Source organism: Pteropus alecto, unplaced genomic scaffold, assembly GCF_000325575.1.
Source record: "Pteropus alecto unplaced genomic scaffold, ASM32557v1 scaffold78, whole genome shotgun sequence".
In the NCBI taxonomy this organism is placed as follows: domain Eukaryota; kingdom Metazoa; phylum Chordata; class Mammalia; order Chiroptera; family Pteropodidae; genus Pteropus; species Pteropus alecto.
Window position 1 is genome coordinate 77,065 of NW_006443124.1, and position 17,019 is coordinate 94,083.

The 17,019-nt window shown below is 44.2% G+C and overlaps 1 protein-coding gene across 2 annotated transcripts in view; it reads left to right on the forward strand.

Annotated features, from left to right (window-relative positions):
* The window catches only part of DPYSL3 (dihydropyrimidinase like 3), a 99,644-nt gene that overhangs the window by 32,174 nt on the left and 50,451 nt on the right, over positions 1-17,019 (forward strand). Inside the window, exon 1 of one of the 2 annotated variants that reach the window (XM_006922953.3) lies at positions 8,422-8,584. The exons of the other annotated variant lie outside the window; for it this stretch is intronic. Coding sequence (XP_006923015.1) covers positions 8,546-8,584 — 39 coding nt within the window. The 5' untranslated portion in view covers positions 8,422-8,545. Of the gene's footprint in view, positions 1-8,421; positions 8,585-17,019 lie in introns of those variants that run through there. 2 annotated transcript variants of the gene reach the window in all.

Below are 17,019 nucleotides of genomic sequence, written 5' to 3' on the forward strand. Positions count from 1 at the left end.
GGTCATAGTGCCTGGTCGCCATGCCCTTCTCAGGTTACTGCTGACGTGCTTGCCCATTTACCATCAGCACTGGGCAAAAGTAGTACCTAAAAGAATCATGTGCATCACAAAGATGTCATGCATGCGCCTGCCTGCCCCCACTGTGTACCAGCAGCCCCATCTCCTCCTGATAATCAGGGCCCTACAAGGATGCTGACTTCTTCCCTTTTTAGTTGCTGGGCACAAAGAGTGCCCTGTAGCAGCTGTAACTTATAGTTAAGTAGGACTCTTGCTATGCCCTCTGTGGAAGCATTTCCCCTTTGGAGAAAAGATACTAAACAACCCAGAGTTACAAGGGTGGGAAGCATGTATTTCCTAGTTGTGTCCCTGGGAGTGAAGACAAAAAGAGTCACTCCTGCTTCTCTTTGGTTCTTGGATCTGTGTATTCTTCCTTTTGGGACACCGCACCATATAGAGGGCATTGTTTTAAAATGTCCAGTGCATCCTGGAGGATGGTGCCTTATCCTTTCAAGGAATCCTCTCTGAATTGGTGCTTCAGTCGTGCCTTTCGTAGTCTGTTTCTCATTGCTCAGGATGGCAGCTTTGGGGTTATGTGGTATTTGATATAACTTGTGGATCCCATAGTCATATGTAAAGGAGGAGGAAGCAGCAGGCATTACTATCCCTCGAATAGTAGTGTAGACTGAGGCCATATTGGGGAGGCAGTGTTGCTCTCTCTTGCTTGCAGGGTGGATGTTTGACAGCACCAGTAGCTGGGTCAGCACTGGTAAGTAGGTGTTGGTTCCCTGCATAGCCTCTATCCCTATCACTGTTTCTACTCCATCCACGTGACAACATCAGGGTGGTTGATGATGGAGCTTGGCTGATGTCAGCTGGCTGAGTCATTTTGTCTTCCTTATTGTTTATTGCCTCCTCTGTGATGGATGCTTTGTGGAGGGCATTAACATGTAAAACATATCTTCACTCTTCAAGCCCAATGTCATCGGTCCACCGTATACTTCTACCCAAGGCCTCCTTTTCCTTGACCTTTTAATCTATCCCCTCGGCAGCAGAGCTGCCTAGGAACACTTCAGTTCTGCTGAGGAGTCTACGTATAATCGTGAGCCACTTTTCTTTCCAAAGTAGATGAATGACTAAGTGCATTGTCTGAAGCTATGGCCATTGGGAAGAGATCTCACTATGCTTTCAACAGCACGCTGAGTAGGACTGTCACGTGGCCATGGTTTGTTTTCACTTTTCTTTGTGTGCCAAGCCAACCTATTTGTGAATCGAGTCAGGCTCAACTGACCATAAGGAGCATAGATGTACGCTAACAGAAAGTTCCTGGAGCAGTAGCGGTGGGTGACGTGGGAGACTAGACCACCTGCTCAAGTAGTTAACTTGTGCCCTCTAGCCCTTTTCATGATCTAGTCTTGGATGTTTACAATGAGTTGCTTCTAGGCTGACTTGATCTTATGACTGGCTAGGTCTGATAGAACCTAGCTCTTGATGGGCATTTCTGGCTGTCTGGCCACTTCATGACCCTGATCCTGCCTTCCATTTCTACAAGGCTCCGGTACCACTCAATGACCTATTTTTCAAGTCGTACATAATTCCCTTGTTCCAGAATCCTAGGGAAGCCAGTTGTGATATTCATATTGGGACTTGCATAACCTCCTCGTGGTGACTTTTCTCACCACGGATACCTCGAATCCTATAGGATTTATTGGATCAAATGGCAGGGTCGTTTGCACTGCCTGTGGCTTTGAAATAAATTGCCATCAAAGCTCATGGAGAATGCCAGAGGCCATCAGAATCATTCTCTTCTACAGAAGTGAATGAGAAACTCCATCTGGGCGAAGGAGGTTTGCACCCCTTGCTCATGCTGGTATAGGTTTGATTTGGGGATAAGCCCATGGGAGTATTTCTCTGTGGCTATAATATTGTTTTTCTTTTTTGGCTTATGTATATCAAGGGTAGAATTGTTTATCAGGTTACTTCTATTAATAGACTAATCACCACTTTGATTTTCATTCTGTGACATGGAAGTACATGACTAAGATTGTTGTGTTTGAACTGTAGGTAAAATTAATAGACCCGAATGGGTTCATGGGCAGTTCTGAGATTAACTCTGTATTTATTCACATTAAAATTGCCTAGACAAGTTCACAAAGGCCTGGTATGTGGTTTTATGCATTTAGAACTCTTCTGTATTTGTTTTGGGACTATTTTTTTTTTCCACTCTTCAAATCAGAACCAGGGGGAAATGTTTCCCCATGTTAATATAGCAAAATATAAATTTGTTTTTAAAAAGTAGAAAATATTCTTAATAGTCAAAACGGTATAAATGGCTGAGTACTTATTTTAGATATTTTGGCAATTAAAAGGAAGACAATATTCTTGACTTTCCCTTCTACTCAATTCCATTCCCCCCACCACCCCATTGATTTTACTCTATTCCAAGCATCATAAAAGCGCTGGAAACTGCAAAGATAAATAAGATATAGTCCTTGACGTAATGACTTAAGCAAATAATAATAAGAACATTAAAAGTAATGGAATGGCCACCATCTAATTAATTTACTTTGTACTGTGAGCTTTACATGAATAATCTTATTTAATCTTCAATATGTTCCCTATGCTTTTTCCCGTATAGACTATATGTGCCCTCTTTTTTCTCTGAACCAGCTTAGGTCCCATGCTTCATCCTCAATTCCCTTGAATTTTTCTCTCCCTTCTCAGCAAAGCCCTTGTTAAACTGTACACCCTACCTACTCCACGCTTGCATTATACAGCTGCATATGGCTGGAGGAATATCCACGTTTATGGATCTTTCTTTAAACTCATGGCCACTAAACGAAGGGACTCCTTAGCGCTGCCAGTTGATCACACCATATTTCCCTAGTTCCTTTATTCTCCTAGAAACTGATTTCATAGCAACTCCTCTCCCCATTAACTTCCGATACCTTCTCCCAGACTATCTTAGCTGATGGCAGAGAAAATAGACACAGTCGCAAAGAGAACTTCTAAAAACTCCCTCCTTGAAATTTACCTAGTTACCTGTCTTTGTGCCAATGTACTCTTTCCTTTAGTTATTATGAAGACACCATCATTGCTCTTTGCTAAGGGGCAAGCCCTGCATTTGAACACTAGATGTCACCTGTGTTGCCTATTCAAGAATGATAGAGCAGTTGTCCCATTTCTCTCCTGCACCGTGAAGTTTCCTCTACTAACCGAGGTAGCCCCATTGGCGTACAACCATGACACTACTTCTCTTATATGAGATTCCACTTTCTCTGCTAGTTACAGCTCCATTTCCCTGTCCCATTTGCACTAAAGTCCCTTGAAAGAGTTGCCTGTCTTAGATGCCTTCAGTTTCCACTTGGATTTCCACCCCACAACTTTATTAAAACACGTACACACATAGGAGGGACTCAGTAAATATTACTTGAACAATTTAATACATGCTCACAAAAAAAAGAAAACATCATGAGATGGGTATCAAGATATTTATTTTATGGGTGCTCTGGTCAAGGTCCTCAGTAACCAGCGTTTCCATGTGCTTATTAATGCTCAGCTCTCATCTTCCTTGACTTTTGAACGGCAGTTAAGTGAACACATTCTCTGCTTTGAAATAATTCTGTTTCTTGACCATCAGAACACAATACCTGCATGGTGTTTCCTCTGCCTCATTGACCACTCTCTCTCTGCTTCTTTTCTTGGTTGCTCATTACCCCTCAAGATGCTTACTTACCTCAGATTTCTTCTTTATCTACACTCCTTTGCTCATCTCATCCAGCATTGTTACTTTAAATAATATCTAGAGGCTGATAACTCCCAAACTTGTCTCTCCGTCCCAGCTCTTCCCTTGGATTTCTAATCTCGAATATCTATCTGCCTGATCAACATTTTACTTGGATGTTTAACAGAAATGCCCACAAATGTACTCCTGATGTTTCTCCCAAATCCCATTTCTCCTACAGGTTTCCCCATCGCACCTTCATCTTTCGAGCTGCTCAGGTTTAGTGTAAACCTTGATTTCCCTTTCTCTCACACCCCCGTCAACTTCATCAGCAAATACTGTTGGCTTTACCTTGAAATATATCCAATATCTAAATATTTCTCACTGCTTCCGCCATCACCGCCTTCTCACCTTGCCTTCTGCAACCTCTGTATGTAAAGTCCCATACCATCCATAAGACACGAGAATGATTTTTACCTCCCCATCTCTTTTTTAATCCTCAATGCACTTGCCATCATTTTAAACACTATATACTTCAATTTTTCACTCTTGATTTTTCCCTTCCTTAGAACAGAAGCTTCAAGGGGTCAGGGATTTTGTCTATTTTATTCAGATATTTGTATACCTAATGCCCAGGTATCCAAAGTAAGTACTCAATAAATATTAGTTGAATGACTTAATAAATCATGACAAGAACATTATAAGGTGGCTAATAAGATGCTCATTTTAGAGATGAGGAAACCAAAGCTTAGAAGGTTGAAGTAATCTGCTAAAGGTCACAGAAATAGAAAGTGCATGAATTATAATATGGACTGAGGTCCCTCTACCCCTGAGTCCAGATCCTTAAAACACTACACCACTCTAGGTTCTAGTCCATACTTTTCCCTCTGAACTCAGTATCAATTTTCTTTTTCTTTTCTTTTTTTCTTTTTTTTTTTCTTTGAGAAATTTTTTAACACAAGGCTCTCGATCTTCTCATACACTTTGATGGCAGTTTCTTTCAAAGCCTCAGTTTTCTAATCAGTGCTTAAGTACCAAATCTTTTCTACTGAACCGTTGTTCGGCCCATGTGTTGCCTTGGAATTTCGCGTCTATATCATATTAGCAAAGTGATTCCTCACCATCTTGGATTCAACTGCTTTGAAATCGAGAATCGGGAAACTCTAAGAAGACTTACAGAAGCGAAAATATTCTTAAATCTAGATTCTAACCGCACATTCTTTAATTACAGGAAGGGTTTTACTCCATCTTTTTATTCTTTCTTCAGACACAATTTTAAACATTCTTACAGTCATTCATCTAATAATTATTGATCAATTTCTATGGGCAAGGCCCCATTTCACACAATTAGGACATAAAAGTTATTAAAACAGACATACTTCTTCCCTCAAGGAGCTTATATTCTAGTGATCGGAAGGAAGACAATACTCAATAATAAATTAATATGTTATGTGGTAAAAATTACCATGAAGAGAAATAAAACACAGAAGGGGCTAAAAAATGATAGGCGGTACTCTCTTGACAAAGGTATAAAGTCAACTCTGTGAGATCTGGAATATTATTATTATTATTACTCACCTCTAGAACACTAGTACCTAGAAAAATAGTAGCATAGAGTAAGCATAAATACAAGGTAAGTATTGTGTGAAATTATGAGAATGAGTGAATGAATGAATAAATAAATGAAGGAATGATGGTGAAGAAAGGAGCCCAGTTAGGAGGTTACTACTGTAGTCCAGGGATAGCTGATAGTGGCTAGACAAAGACAGCAGCTTTGTAGATAGAGAAAAGAGACCATAGTCTGGATATATTCAAAAGACAGAATCAATAACATTTCCTGACACATTAAATATGCAGTGCAAATTGGATTGGATGGAAGAAGTTTGGATGATGCCAAAGCTTTGGAGTGAGCAACTAGAATAATGTAGCCTTGATTCAGGTGTGGAAGTGTCTAGGTGTGATAGATTTGGTGGCCAAAGTTAAGTTTCTCTGCAACCATAAATTACGTCTCTTTGTGTCTCCCTCTCCCTCTCTCATAGTTTCCTGAGATACCTAAAGCCAAGTGCTGCTGTGTATCCAAGGAAAACCATTCAGAGTCATTCTACTGTGGAAAACATCCATGCTGCTTGTACGCCTCACCCTCTTGGCCAGACATAGAGGCATCTTGTGTTGATGGCCGCCTTTCTTTTTACTCCTTGAATAAGAAAGGCATAGCCAAGGAAGGCTTTTTGCTTCAAATTCATTTTATATACTTGATGTTGCTTTAAGGAAGAGAAAGATGATTGAAGGGAATGAAAGAGGGAAAAAACAATGTTTGTTGTACGTTTCTTGAACTGATTAGTTGGTTATTGTGCATTCCTGTGCATGGCTTGTCACAGCAGTCTGAACCGGAGAAACACATCACAGGTCCTATTCTCCATGGCCTCTCACAGGCAAACCTGACCTCAAAGAGTTTAATGAAGTTTCGTAATTTGAACCCCCACCCCCCCACAACCAAGTGACCAAAACTATGGTATAAATCTCTTTAGTAGAGAGTGTTCTGGATTATAATGACAGAAACAGAGGAGATAAATTAAGATGCAAGACAGGCAAAGAAATCCAGGAAATTGGGGGCGGCGGGGTGGGGGTTGGGGGAGCACCGGCATTTCTTTAGGAGTGTAAATGTCCCCTACATATTTTTGTTTATCTTAAGAAGAACTAGCAAGATCCCTTCAAACGAGTTGGGGGCAGTAAAACCTATGGAAAAGATTCAGAGACTTCTCTGCAGGGTTTCCTAGTAGTTAATTCTCTTTTACTCTGTTCTAAATATAATCCTGCTTATTTGCATGCCAATCCCCAGAATGCTTTGTAATTTCACAACTCTTGGCTAGTGGTCTCAGCACTTGAGCATTAAGAACAAAGCAAAATGTTTAGGGTGTGCCTTTGGATTCAGTCTTTTCTTTCTTTTTTTTCCCCCTGTGCTTTGCAAAAGAGTTCAGAGAGGTAACCTTTGCCTGGTATTGATCCTCCTAGCCAGAGTATTGCAGAAGTGAAGTAGAGGGTGCTGTGGGCTTTCCCTGTGAGGACTGCATTCAGTCCCGTTATCCATAAATAACCAGAAGCTTGGATTAACTCAAGCAGGGGGTGTTTCAGGGGACTTAGTCTCCCCTTTGATTATGGGACCAGGCTGGTTCATTTCAAGTTTCTGGAAAACCCAAGCTGAAGCATTCTGTACCCTCTTTCTGTGGATGCTTTGTATAGCTTCTGTATTGCAAAGTAAGCCTTCAATTTAAGGAAGAGATGTCCAAAAGTGTGGTCAGTGTACTTGCTTTACAGAAACGTGAATTCAAGATCCCTAGCACAAACCTAGTCATGCTTAGTGATGTCTGCAGAACTATTTTGTAAGGCGTTGGGATCCACAATTGAGTGGGGATGGGAGGAGGGGATTTTATAATCTTGGCATTGTAAACCACCGTTGTTATTTAAATGTTATGGCTAGGATTCCTTTTCTGGAGAGTTGAGGAAGCTCCCCACTGGGAGCACCTCTTAGCCACCACTCACCGTACCCCCTCCAAATTTGCCTCTCTTAGCATTTCAGTTTGAGCGAGTAGCTAAAGAACAATATATTCCAGTGCTGAAATGGGCATGTTTTTGCTTCTAATGGCATACTGACATTTGTCTATCAGCGCTGCCTAAAGTAAACTCGGAGTTGTGAGCAGCACACATGGTTGACTTAAAATCCATGGCTGCACACCAGGAACGTGCCGGGGTGTCTGCCTCCCCGCACAGGTGTTTTCTACTCTTCAGCACAGAGCAGCATCAATGCCCTTTTTTTTCGATTCTGAGAGCCAGGCAGTGTAGTTTTTTTAAACATATTATTTTGAGCCTATTTTTTAAATTCAGAGAATGGTTGATATTAACGGACACGGTGCCCCTCGCAGCTCTCCAAGAGTGAGTGGCCGCTTTACATTTTCTGATACGTATTTTTATGGTCTCCGGATAGAAGCGGGCTGGCAAGGCTGCACAGTCTGACCAGTTCTCAGCTTTTTATGGGATTGCGCTGGCTGTCTGCACACCCAGCGACCAGCAGAGGTGGCGCCCAGCCCTTGGCTGTAACAAAGGCAGCGGCCGCCCCATCCAGCCCGCGCGATGGCGGAGCAGGGAGGAGGGTGGGTTCCGGGAGGGACGTCCGGAGCCGTCACCTTTCTAAAATGAGGGTGGTGACAAGGGAAATCGGACCCTGCAGGGTCTGGTGGGAGGCGTTGGCGTTTTCCCGGGCTTGGCCCACGAGGCCGGGAGGGCAATGCTAGAGCTTCTCTTCCTGCACTGGGACTGCAGCATCCCCACCCCGAAAAGTCCCTCGCGCCCCCTGGTGGTTGTGGAGGGGCCTGGCTCCGCAGCACTCACAGTCACCAAAAAAGAAAAAAGAAAAAAAAGAAAGAAAAAGAAAGAAAGAAAAAGAAAAAGTGGGTGAGGCAGATGCTAAAAGGAAAATCAATAGGGATAAGACAGAAGGGGGAGGAGTCGCGGATCAGCCATTCTTGTCTTACGGGGCTCAGCTGGCACCGCAAAAAAAAAAAAAAAAAAGCCCGGCGGGAACGCGAGTGGAGGAGGGTGTGTGTGGCGGGGGGGGGCGGGGGGGAAAGGGGGACCGGGGAGATTTACTATTGTCTCTGGCAGCCACCGCGGGAGCCCAGGAGGGGGGCGGAGGCGAGGGGAGGCGGCGGCCGCGGCCAGCGCACCATTCGCTCCACCTGATCTCGGGGCGCTGTGCGCTGAGGAAGTCGCGGGCGAGCGGGAGCAGAAGGAGGGAGGGACGCCGCCGCTGCAGCCACCGCCGCCACCATGTCCTACCAAGGCAAGAAGAACATCCCGCGGATCACGGTGAGTCTCAGCGCCGCCGCCTGCCTCCCTCCCTCTCTCCATCCCGCTGCACCGCGGGCGGGGCGCCTCGGATCCCCGCCGGCTTCCCTGGTCGGGTCCCCGGGGAGGGACAGGGACCCAGGTCCGGGGGGTGGACAGCGGCGGTCAGTCCGGCCGGCGCGGCGGGCGCCACCCAGACAGAGCGACCCTGGGGTTTGGGGAAAACAAAACAAAGAGGAAACCCAAACAGTGGCGCGGAGAATTTTGGATTATTCAGCCTCCTTTTCCACCGCCCTGTAGTTCCCGAAGAACGCGGGGCTCAGGGTCCTCTCCCGATCCCCGCGCCCGCTGGAGTGTCGGTGTGTGCCCGGGGCCAGGCGTGCTTTTTTGTTTGAGGTTGCTCTTGGTGAGGTGGGGTATGGAGAGATGACACCTTTCTCTAGGAGTACTTGGCAACCGGACCGCATCTCTCTCCCAGATCCAGCCCCGTGGCTCTGCCCGCGCCTCAAGGGTGGTGGGTGTCTGGACTGTCCGTCCTCACCCTGTCCCCTTCTTGCCTGCCTTCACCCCGATATATATTTCAGTGCGTCATTTTCGGGACTGGACAGCTAACGTGGCTGTAGCGGAACGACCAACTTTTTTTTTTGCTCACAATGCATTTTACATTTTTCATGTCATTTCTCCTCATTCCAAGAAAAGGCTGAGTTTTTAGAGCAGAGTTTAAGTTTGCGGTCGCGGATAAACGCTGTGTGTATACCATGTCCAACTGCCATTGTGTGCAAGACAGAGCCACCCGCGGCCGGCGAGTATCAGATGCGCTGAGCGAGCGCCTAGACAGGGTGGAGAGGGGATGTGCCCTTATCAGGTATAGAAGCCACATCTACACCAGTGTCCAGAAAGCGCTCTCGCGGCGCAAAATACCGCACCCCGGGCCGGGATTCCTCCAGGATGCTCTGAAATGATGCCCCTGAATGCAAGGGACACAGGACAGGCTGGGATGGGCATTAAAAAAAAAAAAAAAGGGCGCAAAACAACAAAAAATCACAAACGATCGTTAATTGAGCACAAAGCAATGCAGTTGTGCTTTGTCTATAGTGAATGAGATGTGCGTGTAGTTTTTGTGTAAGTGTGTAGGAAGGGAATGGGTGGCTACTCCATCTTTGCAAGGCGAACAAAGGAAGTGATCAGCTGGCCCCTAGGGAGGCTCTGCAGCTGCCCAAGGGCAGAGCTGTACCTGCTTCCATAGTTAATTTGCCCAGATCCGTTAGGTTTTGCTGTGGCCATGAGTCTTTTTGCACTTGTTGGGTTATGCCTGAAACACCCCATGTGTGATTGCCATGCAGGACCTTCCCCTCTGTAGGCAGGAGGAAGCTTTCCTTGCCTTTAGTGCACTGATTGCCAAGTGGTTTATTTCTCTTGCAGCATCCTACCTTTTTCATTCTGCACAAGTGTGCCCCACCCCTACCTGCTGTCCACCTGGTCCCTGGGGAGAAATACTCCTTAGGGGGGGAAGAGTTGGGATAGGTAGAGATCTTTTTTGTTTTTATTTTGTTTTTTGGTTTTTTTTTTTTTTTTTTTTGCCAGGTATAGTCCATTTTCCTTTACCATTACTTGATATCATCGACTTCATATTATTGAAGAAACATTGTGTGTCATTTACAATGCTCAGTATTTTCTCAGTGCCAATTGTCTTTGCAAAGAGCTGTGAAAGTCATCATAAGAAAAAAGAAGGCCAATTTGGACAAAAGCTCAATTTTTATACTTATTTCCCTAACTCAAGAGAGATGAACCCTAGCTCTCATGCTGTTATTACATGCGGGAAGTGTGCTGTGCATATATGTCACTTGCTTTACATCCAACATTCATTTGCCAATTCTCCTTTTTGGCAAAGCAGAGAACAGATTATTTTTTTCTTCCTAGTCTGAAAATTGCAATGGTTCTTCTTATGGATTTAGCCTGTGAAATGGCATTGAGGGCCACGCCCATTCTTCTAGGCATCACTTAAGCCACCTTTAAGGAAAGAAACAGACATTTAGCCCTGATAACTTACTTGCCTTAGAAGCCCCAATATATGTGGCTGTGCCCTAATCCCGGGGCCAGGTTTGGAAGGGGTTCCCTTTTGTTCCTGTATGGATGCTCTTCCCTGGGGTGCATCCTTCATTTTCAGCGCGGCTTCCATCCTTTCTCTCTGCGCGTGGGGCGTGGTGCTGCATAGCAGCCTCTGCTTGAAGCTGGGGCTGTGTCTCTAGCAGCTGTGACAGGAATGTACAGTGGTTGTGAATTTCTTCAAGCCAGGCTGCCTGATATTCATTGTTGAAAGGGGCGTGGGGTAGGGGATGTAGCAGAAGAGGGGTAGGGGATGCTGGTCTTTGGGAGCAAGGAATCCATTTGTAGATTTTTTTATGCTTTGTGTTTGTATTTCTATGAAGTAGGATTCTATTTCAGAATAAAATACTTTTGTACATTTGCATGTCTAAAGGTGATTTTGGTTATCTATCTACTATAAGGGTTAGATATTTATCTTCCTAGATAACATAAAAATATGGACATGGATATAGATATACGGAAAATATTATTGAAGTTCTAAATATAACATATATCCCCTACTGTCAGTTCTAGTACATTTTTTCATAGTAAGATTATGGAATTTGAATTGAGTTTACTATCCTCTCCATATTCCTTTCTGTGAAGGCTGCCCCACCCAGTAGCTAAAATGTCACCATAATCTGAAGACAGATGGGGGCATTCTTTCTTGGCTTGATACTCTTTACCTTCCCAAGCACCACCCCCGGCCACAATTTTGGGGGCCACAGTAAGGTTTTGTTTGTTTGTTGTCTGTCCTTCTACCTGTTTTTGCTACCCTCCTGAGATTAATGCCTTCTTACTACCCTGTGTTTATTGATTTGCTGGAAGTGTGGGTGAGGTGGTTTCTCTCTCCCTGGTAAAATTGACTGGGCCTTTCCTTGTGAGTAGCTCAGGCCTCAGATGTCACCGTGTCTTCTGAGGGCAACTACATGTGTGACCTGTATATTCTACTTCAACACCAGTTCTTGCTTCTAAGTGTCAGACTGGCAGTTTGGAGTGGTCCAGCAGATCAGAGCAGGAACCTTGTATTGTCATTTACCTGTCTCTACTCACTGGCACAGTGCTTAGCACATAGATGCCTAACGATGATCAGGTAAATCAAAAAATGAATGAAAAATTGTTCCTAATAAGAATAGCTCACACCTATTGAGTGTTTATTAGATGAGTTATCTCTTTTCATCCTTGAATCAACACTGAGAGGTACTAGAGTTATTCCTACTTTATAGATTAAAAAAAACAAAAAACAAAAAACCTGAAAATCAAATGCATTTGCCCTAGGTCAGAGCTATAATATTAGAGGCAGGACCCAAACCTACACATCTGGCTGAAATCAAAATGCATGTCCCTCACCTCCACACTCCTCGTGGTGTCTCTGCTTCTACCATCATTACTACTTGGTATTTGTAGAGCAGATGGTTTAGAGCAGAAGTCCTCAACCCTGGTCCCCTGCCCACTAAGAACCAGCCACACAGCAGGAGGTGAGTGGCAGGCCAGCAAGCAAAGCTTCATCTGTATTTGCAGCTGCTCCTCAGCGCTAGCATCTCCTCCTCAACTCCACTTCATATCATCAGACATTAGATTCTCATAGGAGCACTGGTCCCTGGTGCCAAAAAGGTTGGGGACTGCTGGTTTAGGGGAAATACTCAAGATTTTCTCTACTCCTGGGAGGACCCGTGAAACATATTTTTCCTGCCACTAGCAACAAATTCCATAACACAGTCCCTCTTACTTTTATAGTAAATAAATATAAATACCAATTTTAGGGATGGTAGCTACCGTATCAGTGCTGCAGGTAGAAAGTTTGGATACTTCTAGTCATTGATTTTCTCTAACAAAAGTTGCACCTTGAAGTTGACCTTGAAGCTGACCCCAGGAGTGGGTAGGGATCTAACACTTTGTTTCCAGTGCTTTATATGCACTCCCTTATCAGAGTCTCTGCAGAAACCCATTTCACAGTTAAAGAAATTGAAACACAGCTGGGCAAAGTCAGTTATCCAGGGTTACACAGTGAGAATTTTGCAGCAGAGCTGGGAATTAATCCCAGGTCTTGTCTGACTTCACAGTGTTAGCTGCCCCGGTACAGCCTTTCTACCTCCCAGAGGCACTTGCCCGGTGATTTTGAAAGGTATGGATCGAGAGCTCCAGAATTCCTTCTAGGGGGCACATCACAGGGAACTGGCTTTTTGCAAACAATAACTGGATTTCCGTAAATACTGTCTGGCAGATGATGCATTTCCACTGCACTGGAGGTGTTCGCGTGAGATGTTTGGGAATTGCCAGTCCTCAGGAACACAGCCTGGGCAGTTTGGTCTAGGGCGGTGGTCAGGATGCTGTGATCTCACCTGAAGGTGTGATTGTGAGTGTTGTGGGTGCCATGGGAATTTTTTTTTTTGGAGGGGACGTGGAGGGGGCCTTTCAAACTGTCTATTTCTAGGTCCTCAACTCAACTGCAGATCTCTGCAGCAGTTGAGTTGAGGACCTAGAAATAGACTAGAACCTGGGAAAGGGACAAGTGCAACTCAAACTGTGGAGCTCAGACTTCCTCTTACTTTGATAGATGTCACTTTGGGAGCAAGAATGAGGAATAAGATGGATGACTGGAGTTTGGGAGACTGAAAGAAGTCACCCAAAGCCAGCTCTATCCATGTAAGGCATCTAGGAAGGGAAATTCCAGTGTAAAAGACAGGAAAACTATCAGACGTAGGAATGGAAAGCATCTTAGATATCTGATTGTGGGGATCTCAACCCGGGCCCTGCCTGGAGTGTTTATCTGTTACTTTATATTTTGAGCAGATATGTGGTGATTTTCAGCCAGGTTATTTCTCTTTCTCAAATACCAGCAAAACACTTTAGGTGAATAAAGACCTCAGACTATTAGTAACTGAGACAGTGCCAGCTGGGCACTTGGGGGAATTCTGGAGAAACATTTCCTGAGAGACTTCAAGTCTCTGTGGTAGAACTGTCAGTTTATAAATAAAAATCGATCCCACCGGTGTCACTGGGCTGTGGAAAGTCTCAAATGAGGTGGTGACCGTGAAAGTGGTCTGTGAACCCTGGATGGATTCAAGAGAGTAAACACTGATTTATTTATAAAATCTCAACTACTTTGGAATATGGAAATTAATAAAGGAAGACTTGACAGGTCAGGGGTAGAGAGAGACTACTTAGGAAACTATTTTTTAAAGACAAGTTTTCAAAACAAATAAAAACAACGTTCTATAAAAACTAATTTTTTCCCTGCTTTAGTTACGTTATACTGTTCCTCAGATGAATGCTTGTCATTCATTTGTGACAATCTAATAGAGGCCATTAGACTGCCTCTGGACTTTGAGATAGAAGACTCTCCCCGAACCTAAAGGACACTTCTCATAGTTGAACTATATTGTTTTCAGTCCTAATCGGCCTCTGGCCGAGAGTGACACAGGTTATGAATACGCTTTCTAGCAGTTTCTTCTCAACTCCCTCTTCAGTGGCTTTTTTCTCTGTCCTTTCTCCTCAGTTGGACAAAAATAAAATCGAATTCGAAAAAGAACAAAAAAATCTCTTCATATCCCAAAGAGCCCTCTGTTCTTTTTGTATCGATGCATTTCATAGCACTATTCATGTCCGCTTATTATATTTGAAGAACTGCGAAGTGTTTACAATAGTAGGACTGGGAATTTGAATGTGTCATCACTTCCGGGGATGGATGCTAACAGCAGGCCTGAACTGTTCCCTGGTTACTCTCACCTCCGATCGATGCTCCCCTTTCCTTTCCTCCCATTTTCTGTAGGCCAGTAGAAAACAAGTGCGAAAGACCCTGGACAACCCAGAGAAATAGGCTCCTCTCTCAGACTCTTCCACTGCAACATCCTTCTCTCATCAAACTCTGTATGTGTCTATTTCAATATAAGCACTAGAAGCTCCTCCCCCCAACATAGTTTGGTCAACTAGGATGCGTCCCTCAACTTGGCCTCTTCTTTTGGCCCTGGTCTTTATGTGGAGTCCAGTATAAAAACTACTTCTCTTGAAGAATGTTTATCGTGTTAATTAGATTGTAGAGAACACAGTGGTTAAAAAGATGGGACTAAGCATAGTGGGCTTATTATTAATATAGTTATCATTTATTGAGCACCTTAGCACAAACTACATGGATTTTCTCACTTAACAGACAACCTCGCCTGTAGCTAGAATTAGTAGCCATCATGTTGTGTTCTGGATAGAGGCTCAGAGAGTTTAAGTAACTTGACTAAAGTCACACAGCTGAAAAAGCAAGAGCCTGGCATCGATCCCTCCAGAGGTGAGTTAGTTTCTCAAGCAGGAAAGCAATAATTCCATATCCACAGGGGACTATCTTCACCTCCCATCACCTCCATCTGTCCACACCTGTTAGCTCACAAATGTGGGTCAGTGTTCGCAGGCTGGAAGGAGCTGGGATGGTCTGGCCGGGCCTATCACATCGCCACTGGAACAGCAGCTGAGTGCACACCTTCCTAACCGCGGTTCATGCACCGCTCTGCCAGCCGTCTGAGTTAGCTTCTGGCTTTTGCCCAGGGGCATGTATGAGTGGAAAAGGATGCAAAAGCATGGCCGAAAAGCAGATGCCATTTTTCTGCCTTGCATAAGTGCAGACCCAGGCTCAAGGCCCCTTCTTACTGTCTGTCCCTCTCCTCTTCCTTGATGTAGAAGGAGCCAGGCTCCCTGTTCCCATTCAGCCAGGCAGAGAAACCCAGGACACACCCAGCACTCTGGGCCAGATGGGGGAGCTCCCCTCTAGAATGGTCTAGGAACCTCACTGGGACATCTGGAATTCAAAGACACATTTCTCATCGCTTAATCAGTCTTTTTATTTCCCCTGTGGAAATACTAGACAATGAGATAAGAAGGATAAAATAAGATTTTATTTTTTAAGAGAGGAGTTTCTCTGACTAGTAGGGCAAAGGAGCCCTGATGTTTTATGATGCAGGGAAAGGAAGAGAACCCTGAATGGAGAGTCAGCACATTGTGGTTCAGGCCTGCCCTTGCCTCTAATTTACGTGCGACTCTGGGCAAACCCTTATTATCCTTCTCAGATTCTGCATCAGTCAAACAAGGGCATTGAACTGGATGATCCCCAAAGGCCATGCCAGTGCAAATGACCTTGGGAGCCTTTATTTTGTCCTCTATTTTCTCCCGAGATCATGGTCAGCCCCTCCTCACTTGGTTCCAAATCCACAGAGAGGAGCTCTAAGCCCTTTCCACGAGGGAAGTGAGAAAATGGATGAGAGCCGACAGTTGTTGGCTTATGATCAGTGGGACCAGCCAGTATCGATGTTGGATATAAGGGTCTTTGGTTGCTTTTTACCCACAAAATCCCAGCCTAATTCAGACAGTGGACTTGGTTAATAGACTGTGCAGGTGAGAAATGTAATAATGATGGCAGATAGGTCCTTTCCTTAGCAAAGCTTTAATGCTAATTCAAATGAGTATTATGAAAATGATATCAAGATTCATTTGCTGGCACATACAGTGTCTCTTTTGAATAAGGCTACACTCGATAAGGAAGGGCACAAAGGTGACAATTGCTGCAAATCTAGACTGGTCAAACAAACAAGCAAACCAACAGAATACAGCTCTGCGTCTGTATATGCTCGCCAAGCTCTTTTCTATTGCTCTTGCCAATATTTTAAATGTGATGGCGGACATCCAATAGAAATAACCCAGCCCAAAGGGCAAATAATGCCACAGACACTCCATGAGATAGGGATAGTTTTTATTTTGTTACCACTGAATCTCCAATGCTTAGTCTTTGGCCAGCACAGATTAAGCCCTCTGTAACTATTTGTTGATTGAATGGATACCTTTAACACTTACTTTGCAGGAATAATTTCAAAGGAGATGATCACACAGCCTACATGCATTTGTGCTCCTATGCCATCCTCCTTTTTGCTGACAGCTTTCTAGAATATTAACTTTTCAGAGATAAGGCCCAACTAAGAAACCGGCACAGGATCACTGGGCCAAGAGAAACTTGAGAGCCCTTTCACAGAACAAGCAGAGTTAACTGTAACCTGGTGCCTAGGTGGCTACCCATCATCTTTACTTCTTTCTTCCCAGACCTCTATTCCTTTTCCAAATTCGGCATCTGACCTCATTCTCAGCCTGTTTCAGGGGCCTACCTGGGTACTTGTTGCTTGCAAGCAGAACCATCATTTCTCTTACTGCAAATGATTTAAAAAAATTAGTAGAGACCTGTTTTCTTTCAAACAGAAAATCGTCACCATGACTTTTTGAACCAGGATCTAACAGATCTTAATTGAGGCCTCTTTCTGCTTTTGCACAGAAACCACAAGACACTAGAGTTATCAGCAGCAATTAGATAAGCCAGTCTACATCTGTACAGCAAACTCTGC